This window comes from Lutra lutra, chromosome 5 (genome assembly GCF_902655055.1).
Source record: "Lutra lutra chromosome 5, mLutLut1.2, whole genome shotgun sequence".
NCBI lineage: Eukaryota > Metazoa > Chordata > Mammalia > Carnivora > Mustelidae > Lutra > Lutra lutra.
The window spans coordinates 71,033,295-71,046,848 of NC_062282.1; the positions used below are offsets into that span (position 1 = coordinate 71,033,295).

At 37.6% G+C, this 13,554-nt stretch overlaps 1 protein-coding gene across 4 annotated transcripts in view; it reads right to left on the minus strand.

The window, feature by feature from the left end:
* The window catches only part of FNIP1 (folliculin interacting protein 1), a 153,758-nt gene that overhangs the window by 13,850 nt on the left and 126,354 nt on the right, over window positions 1–13,554 (minus strand). For all 4 annotated transcript variants that reach the window (XM_047729933.1, XM_047729934.1, XM_047729931.1 and 1 more), the window contains 2 exons: window positions 8,515–9,940; window positions 7,550–7,718 (listed from right to left, as the gene is read on the minus strand). In XM_047729933.1, the coding sequence (XP_047585889.1) occupies window positions 7,550–7,718; window positions 8,515–9,940 (1,595 nt within the window). The remainder of the gene's footprint in view (window positions 1–7,549; window positions 7,719–8,514; window positions 9,941–13,554) is intronic.

Genomic DNA, 13,554 nt, shown 5'->3' on the forward strand with positions numbered 1-13,554 from the left:
ATATAAATTGGTGCAGCCACTGTGGAAAACAGTATGGAGGTTCCTCAAAAAATTAAAAACAGAACTACCATATCCTTTAGCAATACCACTTCTAGATATACATATATTCAAAGACATGAAAACAGGCTATCAAAGAAGTACCTACACTCCCATGTTCACTGTACCATTATTCACATTAGCCAAGACACACACACACACCTAACTTTCCATCAATAAATGAATGGATAAAGAACACACACACACACACACACACACACACACACACAGAGGAATAGTATTCAGCATTGAGAAAGATGGAAATCCTACCATTTGCAACAATACAAATGGACCATGAGGGCATTGCACTACATGAACTAAGTCAGACAGAGAAAAGACAAATACTGTATAACCTCACACACCTAGAATCTAAAAAAACAAAACAAACAAAACAAAACAAAACAAAAAACTCACAGAAACAGAGAAGTGGGTGATGTGGGAGCCGAGGGGGGGGGAGTATGGAAGAAATGGGTGAAGTTAGTGAAAAGGTATAAACTTCCATTTATAAGACAAGTAAGTTCTGGACATGCAATGTACAGCACGGAGACCATACTTAACAACACTGTATTATATATTCATTATATATCATATCGGGAATAGATCTTAAAGGTTCTCATCACAAGAGGGATGCCTGGGTGGCTCAGTCAAACATCTCACTCTTTTTTTTTTTTTTTTTTTTTAATTTATTTGACAGACAGATCACAGGTAGGCAGAGAGGCAGGCAGAGAGAGAGAGGAAGAGGAGGCAGGCTCCCTGCTGAGCAGAGAGCCTGATGCGGGACTCGATCCCAGAACCCTAGGATCATGACCTGAGCCGAAGGCAGAGGCTTTAACCACTGAGCCACCCAGGCACCCCCAAACATCTCACTCTTGATTTCAGCTCAGATCATGATCTCAGGGTCTTGAGATCCAGCCCCATGTTGGGCTCTTCAGTCAGTGGGTAGTCTGCTGGAGATTCTCTCTTCCTCTCCCTTTGCCCTTCCCCTGGCTCATGTGCACACACACTCTCTCTCAAATAATGTTTAAAAAAAAAGTTTTCACCACAAGAAAAAGATGTATAACTATATGAGGTGATGGCTGTTAACTCAACTTACTGTGGTAATTTAATATACATATATTAAATCATGTTATACTCCTTAAACTAATACGTTATATGTCAATTATATATCAAAATAAAACTGGGGTAAAAAAAAGTTAGGCGTATGACAAAACCACAGAATTACAATAAACATTAGAAACAATGTTTACAAAATATGTTAATAATATGGGGAAATTCTCTTACATCAACTGTTAATAAAAGCAGAATTCAAAACATTAAATATAATGCCATATATAAGTAGGTAGCTATATATACACATACATACATCTTATATACATGTATAACCTATATAAAAATACATATTTATACATAAAAATGTAAATTTTAGTGTTTTACTGTACAGCAGGAAAATTATGGCAAACCTAGGTAAAAACAAAGTTTGTGGAAAAAAATTATCAAAACCCTATATACATATATAGTATATATATATATATATATATATATATATATATATATATATAAATGTGTATCTGTAAAAAGTGTGTGTGTGTGTGTGTATATATATAGCCCTAGTTAAATATGTATATAAATACACACACACACAGAATAACGATGACAAGAAGATGTAAGACAGAGAATACCTAATATATACAAAACACCACATAGCATAAATCTGGTATATAAACATTAGTATCACTTTCATTACAGTCAAGGAAACTGAGGTTCTATAAAATTAAATATCTTGTCTTAAGATATGCAGATAGGAAGTGGCCAAGTCTGGGTTTCATCAGATGCCACATACTACATAATGTCTAGAAGAGGTTTTTATATTAAGAATGGCTAACATCAAAAACTAAATAATTTACTATATGCTGAGTGATTGAACATAATAGTAAAATTAATTTATTAAGTAATTTTTAAAAAGGATGGCTAAATAGTAGAGTTGGGAAAACTTGTGTTTAGCTTTCTACACATTTCAATCTTTTATACAGTAAATATATATTTAATTTGGTAATAAGAAAAATGCTACTTTCTTAGAAACTGAGGAGAAAAGAAAAAAAATACTAATACAGTTCAAAAGAATAAGATTGTATTTTTTTGAAGTACTATCCTCATGAATTATCTATTGAGAGGCTCCTGTGGGGTTTTCCATGTAGGCACATAAAAAATAGTTCTCATGTTAGATGTGATGGTGATAAATTATGAGCACACAATAATTAAAACCATTAAATATAAACTTTTTACATGAACAGAGAAAAATGCATGATAAAAAACCCAACCTGTTAGTGTTAAGTTTGATATTTTAGTTTTCACTTCTTCAAAATTTTCTGTGATCTGCTTTGACAGTAAAATATCTTATGAAAATTTAAGAGGGAAAGACTAGAAATGCAGTTAGAAAAACAGAGGGCAGAAGACAGAAAGCTCTTACTTTTTACCATAGTGGAATGATTCCAAGGGCAACAGAAGGAGGACTACTAATATGAAAATCTTGCAAGCTTTGTTAATGCCAATTTTGCTATTATATTTACATTTACTTTTGTTCATCTGTTTTAGAGACAGTGTTCTGTATATACTAAAGCTAAAGAGCATTGATAAAGAACAGACAGATCAGCCTTGGTTTCTAGCTCTGCCATCCCCTATCTAATATAACTTCAAACACCTCTCTGTGGTATATCTGAAATATAGAAATGATAGTAATAAGTGCCATAAAATTAAGTATTACATTTATGTACTTGGCACACATTAAGGCTATAATAAAAACCAAATGCTTTTTATTATTGTTACTATTCCTCCTATTCCAAAGGTTAAAAACTCTTTAAACTGAAATGTTCTGTCTTCAGTAGGAAACAGCCACCCCTTCCAATTCCAGGCTTCCAGAAGCAACATCGAAGAACACAGTGTGGGGGAGTGTGAGGGTGCCTGGGTGGCTCAGAGGGTTAAGCCTCTGCCTTCAGCTCAGATCATGGTCTCAGGGTCCTGGGGATTGAGCCCCACATTGGGCTCTCTGCTCAGCAGGGAGCCTGCTTCCCCCTTTCTCTCTGCCTACTTGTGATCTCTGTCAAATAAATAAATAAAATCTTTAAAAAAAAAAAAAAGCACAGTGTGTGCTAATGGGTATAGATGGAGAGAAAAATGAATAAAATGAATGACTGATATCAAACAGAAAGAAAGACAAGAGGACACAAAGAGCATTACAAGGACCCACATCAGATTTCCTAACCAAGTATTTCAACAAATACTGAGTACTCTGTCAGACAATGGGAGGACAGAACTGAAAAAAAACAACAACAGAAAAGGTTGTTACACTCTGAAGAATACCATTAACTGATACAAATTTTTTCCTGTGAAGCATTAAATTACTTACTAATATCTTCCTCAGGCATTTTTTTTAACATGTTGTACTACACTTACTCATATACATACGTCCCTTACTTCCTCCATTACTAAGTAAATAACTTTTGATCAGAAGCTATTTCTTTTTCATCTATATATCCCTTGGACTATCAGCACCATGTTCAGAACACAGTATATCAGTAAGTATTTATCTAACTGGTGTTAAAGAGTTAAGCAAGATGGCTTTTAAATATAAAATAGAACATGAGTTTTGGTAACTTTCCTTCCAAAGTCTGTTTTTAATCTAGATTTTTCTGAATTTCCCAACTATACAATAAAACACCAAACTTAACAACTTAAGATAATTTACCACAAACATAGGGCATTTAAACCTTTCTCGTGGGCACCCAGGTGGCTCAGTTGGTTAAGCGACTCTGCCTTTGGCTCAGTTGGTTAAGTGACTCTCCCACAGTCCTGGGACTGAGTCCTGCATTGGGCTCCCTGCTCAGCAGGGTGTCTGCTTCTCCCTCTCATGCTCTCTCTCAAATAAATTAATACATACAAATCTTAAAAAAAAAAAAAAAAAAAAAAAAAAAAACTTCTGGCTAATAATTAAGGGAATGCTTCCTCAATGAGCCGTATTTTCTCACCTATGATTTCCTAGTTGGCTCTCTCCATTCCTTTTTAATGTTTTCACAGGGGGAAAGGAGAAGATTTTGCTTTAAAAATTATTAGAATGACACATGGAAATTGAAGAAAGAGAAAATTCAACAAAAGCTGGAGACTTCAATACTCCATGCTCAATAAATGATGCAGTAACTACACAGAAAAATCAGCAAGATTGTGGAAAAATCAGCAAGAAAGGGGAAACCTAAAGGCTATCAACCAACTTGACCTGACATCTAGAGTACATTCCTTGCCCAACAACAGGCGACTATTTTTTTTTTAAAGATTTCATTTATTTATTTGACAGAGAGAGAGAGCACAAGCAGGTGGAGTGGCGCGCAAAGGGAGAGGAAGAAGCAGGCTCCCTGCTTGGCAGTGAGCCCGATGTGGAGTTCGATCCCAGGACCCTGAGATCATGACTTGAGCTGAAGGCAGACACTTTGACTGAGCCACCTAGGTGTCCCAAAAGGCAACTGTTTTTTTCAACTATTCTCTAGGATACACCACATGCTGGGCCATAAAGCAAGACTCACTAGATTTAAAAGGACTAAAATCATACAAAGTCTGTTCTCTGACCACAATGGAACTAATTTAGAAATCAAGAAAAGGAAATCGAAGAATTCCACAAATATCTGGAGATCAAAAACATACTTTTACATAACCCATGCATCAAAGAAATGGCAAGGAAAAATAAGGAAATATTTTGAAGAGAATAAAAGTGAAAACAAAAGATTAAAATTTATGAGCTTCAGTTAAAGCAGTGCTTAGGGGACAATTTAGAATTAAATCCTATATGTGAAAAGAAAAAATACTTCAAATTAATAACCTAATCTTCCACCTTAACAACAAAAAAAACTACATCCACAGCAAACAGAAGGGAAGAAATAATAAAGATGAGGATAGAAATTAATGAGAAAAAAAAAAAAGACCAAAAAAAAATGGAGAAAATCAGTGAAAATGAAAGTTGTTTTCCTGGGGCGCCTGGGTGGCTCAGTGGGTTAAAGCCTCTGCCTTCGGCTCAGGTCATGATCTCGGGGTCCTGGGATCGAGCCCCGCATCAGGCTCTCTACTCAGCAGGGAGCCTGCTTCCCCCTCTCTCTCTGCCTGCCCCTCTGCCTACTTGTGATCTCCATCTGTCAAATAAATAAATAAAATCTTTAAAAAAAAAAAAAAAAGAGCCACAGAGAGAAAATTTAGGCTCTAGAGGCTATGAAGTCTCTGTCAGTGACTTAGCTCTGCTCCTGAAGCAGGAAAACAATTGCAAAGTAAATAAATGGGTGTAGTCATGTTCCAATAAAACCTAATTTAAAAAAGCAAGCCTATTTGTCCCATTGGCCACAGCCTACTCATCTTTGATGCATATGGGACAAAAACAACTATTAACGAAGCCATGAATATTCTTTGGAATATTCCACTTATAGGAGGTTTCAGAAAAAAAGGAAAAGCACAGATTACAATAATCAGGGATGAAAGAGAGGACATAACCAATGAACTTACAGAAATTAAAAAGATTATAAATGCGGTGCCTGGGTGGCTCAGTCAGTTAAGTGTCTGCCTTCGGCTCAGGTCATGATCCCGGAGTCCTGGGATCGAGCCCCATATTGGGCTCCCTGTTCAAGGGGAGTCTGCTTCTCTTCCTCCCTCTGGCCCTCCCTGCTACTTGTGCTCTCGCAGGTTCCTGTCTCTCTCACTTGCTCTCTCTCTCTCAAATAAATAAAATCTTTCAAAAAAATTAAAAGATTATAAATGTATGCTATGAATCATTTTATTCCAACAAATAAATCACTTAAATGCAATTAATTCCTAGAAAGACAAAAATTACCAAAATTGACTCAGGAAAAAATGAAAACTTGGAATAGATCTAGAATAAGAAATTGAATCAGCAATATAAAATATTCTCATTTTAAAAAGCCCAGGTCCAAATAACTTCACATATGAACTGGACTAAACATTTGGAGAAAAAACAGTACCAATCTTCCAGAAACTCTTTCAGAAAATTGAGGAGGGAACACACCCCATCTCATTCTATGAGGCAAGTATTATTCTGATATTAAAGTTAGACAAATGCATCATAAAAGTTATGACAAATGCATAATATCCCTCATGAATACAATTCTAAAATTCATACTAAAATATTAGCAAATCATATCTAGTAACATATAAAAAGAACTATATACCATGACCAGGTGGATTTTTTTCTCTAAGAATATACAAATTGGTTAATGTCTAAAAAAATCTACCACATCGGGGTGCCTGGGTTGCTCAATGGGTTAAAGCCTCTGCCTCTGGCTTAGGTCATGATCCCAGGGTCCTGAGATCGAGCCCTGCATTGGGCTCTCTGCTCAGCAGGAAGCCTGCCCTCCCCACCCCCGTCTGCCTCTCTGCCTACTTGTGATCTCTGTCAAATAAATAAATAAAATCTTTAAAAGAAAAAAAATCTACCACATCTAATGTAATCTTTCACATTAACAGATTAAGAAAGAAAAACCGAATGATCATTATCAAATAAGCACAGAAAAAGTATTAGACAAAATGCCATATCCATTCATGATTTAAAGGTGGAGGGAACAAAGAAACTAGGACTAGAAAGAAACTTTCTCCATTTGATAAAGGGCATCTGTAAGAATTCCACAGCTAACATATACTTAATAATAAAGAGTCAATACTTTCTCCTAGAAGACAAGGATGTCCACTATTAGTCCTTCTATGCAACACTGTACTGAAGGATCTAGCCCATATAATCAGGCAAGAAAGACAAAAGGCATCCAGACTGGAAAGGAAGATGCAACAATGTCTATTCATCAATGACATGAACGTGTATGTAGAAAAACCTAAGGAATCCACACAGAAAACTATAAGAATAAGAGTTCAGCAAGGTTGGGGCACCTGAATGGTATAGTGGGTTAAACACCTAACTCCTGGTATTGGCTCAGGTCCTGATCTCAGGGTCATGAGACTGAGCCCCATGACAGGCTCCACACTCAACGCACAGCCTGCTTAAGACTGTGTCTCCCTCTCCCTCTGTCCCTCCCCTAAACGCGCCCTCTTTCTTTAAAAGAAATAAATCTTGAAAAAAAAAAAAAAAGGAAAGAGAGTTCAGCAAGGTAGAAGAATGTAAGATCAATATACAAAAATCAATTGTATATATAAGCAATGAACAATCTGAAAATGAAAAAATAACCGCATTCACATTTAAGCATTTGTAATTTTCTTGATATCATAACTGATCTGATGATGAACATATATGAATACATCCAATACTTTCTGTATTTCATATTTCTATTTGTGTAGATTCCTGGAACTCTCTACTTGCTCTCATGGTGATAGGTACAAACACACAGGTGCAAAAGTAACAGATTAAGAGAACAATGATTGTGTTACATAGTGAAGTATAACCAAAAATGTAAGGTAAACTAGTTCTATCGGTTAACAAAGTTCATTCTAAGTAAATTCAAGAGCAGTGAAGGTAACTCACCTGCACAGCATGAGACAAATCGGATATCAGACACTGACGGAGCCTCTCATCATTCCCAATTCCTTGAAGAACAAAGTCAGGCACATAAGATGAGCAGTAGCCACCCAATAAAGACCTCCCAAAGTTGGCAATGTTGGGCTGAACAGCACTCACTTCAATTAACTTTGACCTGGAAGAAAGGTCCCAAAACAAGGCATATCCAATTATTAATAAACATTTTATCAATAAAAAACTTTTTGGACTCTTCCTAGTCCACACTTCTAGTACCATCGTTTTCTACAAACTATACTCAGAGTAAAATCATCCTTAAGTAGAAATTGGCCTGAGTGATCAATGAGACCACAAAATACTCCTTCCTATCCAGAAAAGGTGGTAAATGAACAACTCTGTAATGACCTGGGTATAAATCGTTCAAAAGAGACATCCAGAATGGTGTCCTTTGTGTATATAATACATTCTTAATAGAATCAGAGAATGAAAACCATCATCCAAAACAAAGTAGTTAAATGTATCACAAACCCAAAGCATGGAATATAACATTTCTAAAATACGAATCTTCTCCTTCTATACTTGACCCACAGTATACATTTCCTGCTTTCCTTTTAGTCTTGGCCAAATTTATTTCTAACAGCCACTTTCCACCTTCTCTGTGATCACCTCTCTCTAGTTGCCAGGCTCAGTGCAGGTCCGTATTTGGGGGCATAATTCACTCCTAAGCTACTTAAAAACTCCTGAACAGTAAGGTATCTCCCACATACAAATATGCTTTTATGACTTCACATAACCTTTCTGGGGTAACTATGGGGCTTAGCCTTTAATCTTTCCCTAAAACACATGGTAATAGAAGAAAATCTCTCCAGGACAATTATGTCTTGTTTTATATTACTTAACACCAACCTTCATCTAAATAGAAGAATGATACATATTTACATAGGGTCTATTATAGGTTAAAACTTCCTACTTACCCAGGAAAAGGTATCTCATCTTCTTCTGCCCAATCTTCTTGCTCTCCTCCATAGTAACTGCTTACTTGTCTAGTCATATCATGAGCTGTATCTTCACTTTCACTATCCCCAAGAGCACTATCTGAACTTTCATTTCGTGGAATGTCCCATTCAGTTCCTACAGCAATTTTTTTCTCTGAACTCTCTTTATCCCCATGGGGGACAAGAATGGAGAGTGTATCTCTTTGGTCCTGCTGAGGAAAGCAGGTTTTACATGAACTCTGGTGAACTGTTTCTACACATTTACAAAATTCACTCTTCTGTTTGCTACTTTTTGTACACAATCCTTTCGAAAATTCTAACATACAGCAGTGTTCTTTACTGTCTGTACTTGTTTTAACTGCAATAATATCATCAATAGTCCTGGTTTCAATTGAATCATCATTAAAATATTCATCAAATAAGCTCATGCTTTCTGGATCTGAATGATTCCAACAGGGACGTTTGCAAGTCTCTCCAGAAACCATGTTTGGTATATCAGACTCGCCAGATTGGTCCTTAGTTATCTGTTTAGTTTCTGGATGCTCCTGATCAACAGCCCCTCCTTCTTCCTTCAGTGGTTTGGTGTGGTGCCTGGTAATCTGATCCACCACTGCCTGACTCCTGAGTTCAGTATCTGAGTCAGGGGACATAGAATCTCCAATCAAGAAGGTAACCTTTGTCTGTGATGCTTCACAAGAAAATGCAGCAGTCACAAGCTTATCTGGAGGTTTTTTTTCCACAACCATTCCTGTGGATCTCAACACTTTGCCTGTGTGATTACCTGAACCCAGCAATTCCTCATTATGCCATGTTTCCTCTGCTGGCTCTAAGCCTGATTTTGACAAGGCGCATTTGTCTACTGGAGCAGAGCCTGTGCAAACAACTGTCTCTAACTTAGTGTCAAGGCAAGTTCTTAATTTATCTCTGAACTGTTTAACATTAACAGCACTTTCTTCTTGGCAGTCAGAGGGAGAAATCATTCGACACTCATCTGAAATTCCTAGCAGCTCCTTCGAGCTGTTTTGAATATCTTCGCTCTCTTGTTGTGAAACATTCTCTATATTTTGCCCAAGGAATGGACGACTGCAATATTTACAGCTACAGTTAGGAGTCCTTGTCTCTTCTGGGTCTTTAACGAGCAAACTGCTTTTGTTTCTATGCACTGTGATAAGCACATACTCTGATTCTTCTATTTCACCTTTCTCCAAAGTGGTGGTAATTACTGTGCCTGGCATAACAATGGCTTCATCTTCTCCATTTTCTAAAAGATGGGTTTCTTGAAGTTCAGAGCATCTTATAAAATAAGTAAGAAAATAAAGCAGCCTCTGGACCATGTCTTGTCGTTTGCCAACCACCACAGTCCTCGCTAATCGTACAGGAGAACCAATAGCGCCATACAAGTCCCCTGCAATGGAAAAATCAGTTACTGGACATATCCTCTCCTCATATAGCCAAGCAGGCTATTTCCAATGATCAGATACCTACTCTTACTGTATGAGAGCTAGTTCAGGTTGACTCTTAGTTCTTTAACAGGTAAGTGACTATTCAGGAGCATGGGATGAGATAAATGGTATTTACCAAAGAGGAAGGTGAATAGAGGGGTTTTCTAATTTCCTCTTTAAGCAGCTCCTATGGTTCTGAAACCCAACCAAGAGTCAACTATGAAAGTCACACTGACCAAGAATATTCTCGGTGCCAGGCCTCATGCAGAGCTCTTCACTGGGGGAGAAGTACTACCTAAGAAACTATGAGCAAAAGAAGTCTGTTACTGCACCTAATGCAGAAAAAGAGAAAGCACAGTATCTACTGGATGGGGAGGGAGGAGAGAAAAGGGAGTAAAATGTGGAACAGAGTAGTCATATCACACACTTAACCTTTCTTGATTAAATCACATCCTGAACCTTAACTGTTGTTGCCCTACCCAGGACCCCAAACTAGTTCCCATGTTTTTAAAAGCCCTTCTATTTCCCAGAGAAGTAGGTACTCAGAAAAGACCAGAAAGAACAAGAAAAGTGAGACCTATCCTGACCAAGAGAAAAAGAAAGGGCAACTTTTAGCCATGTGGTTCATTTTCACTTCTGAATCCATACTAGATGCCAACAGCCATTACATAAGAAAAGGGCAACAGGAACCTAAGAGTTGTCTATGTAATTTCTATATTTATGCTATAGCTCAAATTAAATGAAGATGCCAAATTACACTTAAAAATAGAGAACACACTGGGCCGCCCGGGTGACTCAGTGGGTTCTCTGCCTTCGGCTCAGGAGGGTCCTGAGATCGAGCCCCACATCAGGCTCTCTACTCAGCAGGGAGCCTACTTCTTCCTCTCTCTCTGCCTGCCTCTCTGCCTTCTTGTGATCTCTCTCTCTCCTTCTGTCAAATAAATAAAATCTTTTAAAAAAATAGAGAATACAAAGTCATTAATTTAAATTTAATTCAATTTTAGCAAGTTGTCTGTATACACACTTTAAAGCCTAACTCCTATGCTTTTTAAAGGAACAGACATAAATAGGTCTCAGATAAATATGTGCTATAGACAGTATTATGATAATTCTTCTCCTCTGATTAATGCACTGGCTCTAATGCCATCATGCCACTGTTTGAAACTACTCCTAAGTTTCTCACGAATTACCAAATAAACTGAACTGCTTTGACATGACAAGTGAGTATTTCCTGACCAGTTCAACTTTACTTTTCCAGGTTTATCTTCTTATAGTTACCTTTTCATCATTATTCGCACTAAGTCCCACTTAAAGCAGACTACTTAAACTGAACACTGAAGCAACTCAGCACTCTTAACACCCTAGACATGCTTTCTGCTTGCCCTATTCTCTGTTTCTCTGCCAGTCCAAAACTTCCCACCCAAGCACCCTCCCTTGTGCAAAAGTAAGCTTCCCTAACTGAAATTTCACTGAACTTTTTGTTTCTCTTATAATTCCTCTTTGATTTATCATTACTGTCCTCATATTTATTACCTTCAGTAAAATAAACTGTCCACTTCTTTTTTTTCTGAAATTTTGCTTATTTATTTGAGAGAGCGCATGCGTGCATGCATATGTGGGGGAGAGGGGCAGAAGGAGAGGGAGAAGCAGATGCCCCGCTGAGCAGCGAGCCCAAAGAGGGGCTCAATCCCAGGACCCCGAGATCATGACCTGAGCCAAAGGCAGACATGTAACTTACTGAGCCACCCAAGAGCCCCTAAACTGTCCAGTTTTTTTTTTTTAAGATTTTATTTATTTGAGACACAAAATGAGAGAGAGAGAGAGAGAAAGAAGTGGGGAGGGTCAGAGAGAGAAGCAGACTTCCCACTGAGTAGTATGCCCGACCCAGGACTTGATCCTGGGACTCCAGTAACATGACCTGGGCCAAAGGCCGTCACTTAACTAACTGAGTCACCCAAACACCTTAAACTGTTCACTTCTTAAGGCCAAGAACTGCATTTCATCTTTATATGCTCCAATGCTGTTTGCATAGTGCCTTATATATGTTATGCACTAAATAAACGATTGTAGAATTGAAAATAAATTTGAAATGTCCAAATAAATAAAATATCACTGAATTACTTGATTTGAAAAAAACTAAATTAATATCCATACAATAGCATACTACCCAGCAAAATAAAGGCATTGATTATTACTACAAACAACACAGGCAAATCTCAAAATAATTATGTTGAATAAAAAAGTCAGACCAAAAAAAAAAGCATGTACTGTATAATTCCATTTATATCTAGAAAATACAAACTAATCTATAGTGATAGAAAACAAACCAGTAGCTGCCTGGGTATGGGGAGGGGTTGGAAGGTCAATAGGGAGAGTGGGAAGAACAGGAAGGAGGGGTTACAAAAGGGCAGGAGGAAACTTTTGGAAACAATGAGTGAGTTCATCATCTTGATTTTGGTGACTGTTTCAGAGGTACTCATATTTTAACATAAATATCAATACTTACAAAAGTGTATATATATTTGTTTGGTATGTGTCAATTATTCCTCAATTAGAAGAAAGTAAATGAGGGACAGAGAGAGGAAAGAAAGAGAAGGGGAGGGAAGTTACATGAATAAGTTACATGACAACCTCCCTGGCAAGCTCACTCAGCACAACCTAAGAGAGGTTTCTATCAAGTCATCAAAATGTTCTCATTGGACTCCTCCCCTATGACCTAATAGCAATAGAGTAAGAGCAAGAGCAACAGCAGTCATGTTTACCAGACACTGTTCTAAGTACTTTACAGGTACTCTCTAATTTAATTGTCTTCACTTTATGAAGTATGTCCTATATATTATTATCCTCAAATTATAAACAAAGAGACTGTGACTCACGTGTGGTCTGACTCATATCCTGCACTTTTAAGCACCATGCTACAATGCCTTCCTAATGACTGTCAACTCATCAACTATCCCTTCTTACCCAGTTACCCATTTATTTAACAAGGCCTTGCACTAAGGGAAACATTTTCCAAAATTATTTAAAAAAACAAGCAAAAGTGGAAAACAGAAACCTCAATGACTGCTTCTCAGTTCACCAAATTTATTCTAGCTATCATAGATAACATGATTAACTCTTTCTGGGCAAAGTACATAACATAAAACACCCTAAAGAACCTGAGGTTATGGGACGCCTGGGTGGCTCAGTTGGTTAGGCCGCTGCCTTCGGCTCAGGTCATGATCCCAGCGTCCTGGGATCGAGTCCCATATCGGGCTCCTTGCTTGGCGGGGAGCCTGCTTCTCCCTCTGCCTCTGCCTGCCATTCTGTCTGCCTGTGCTCGCTCGCTCTCCTCTCTCTCTGACAAATAAATAAAATCTTAAACAAAAAAAAAAAAAAAAAAAAAAAAGAACCTGAGGTTATGAGTGAATCAGTCATGATCCTGCTTCTCTAGCTCTCACTGCAGTTGTGTAGCTAGAAGAAATTGATGTTAGACTTAAGATGGAGATCAGACAATTTAGCAGGCATGAAAAGGACAAGGAAAGAAGAAGTGCTTTAGAATGGAGGATGTGTTCCACCAAGATGGCAGAGGAGTATG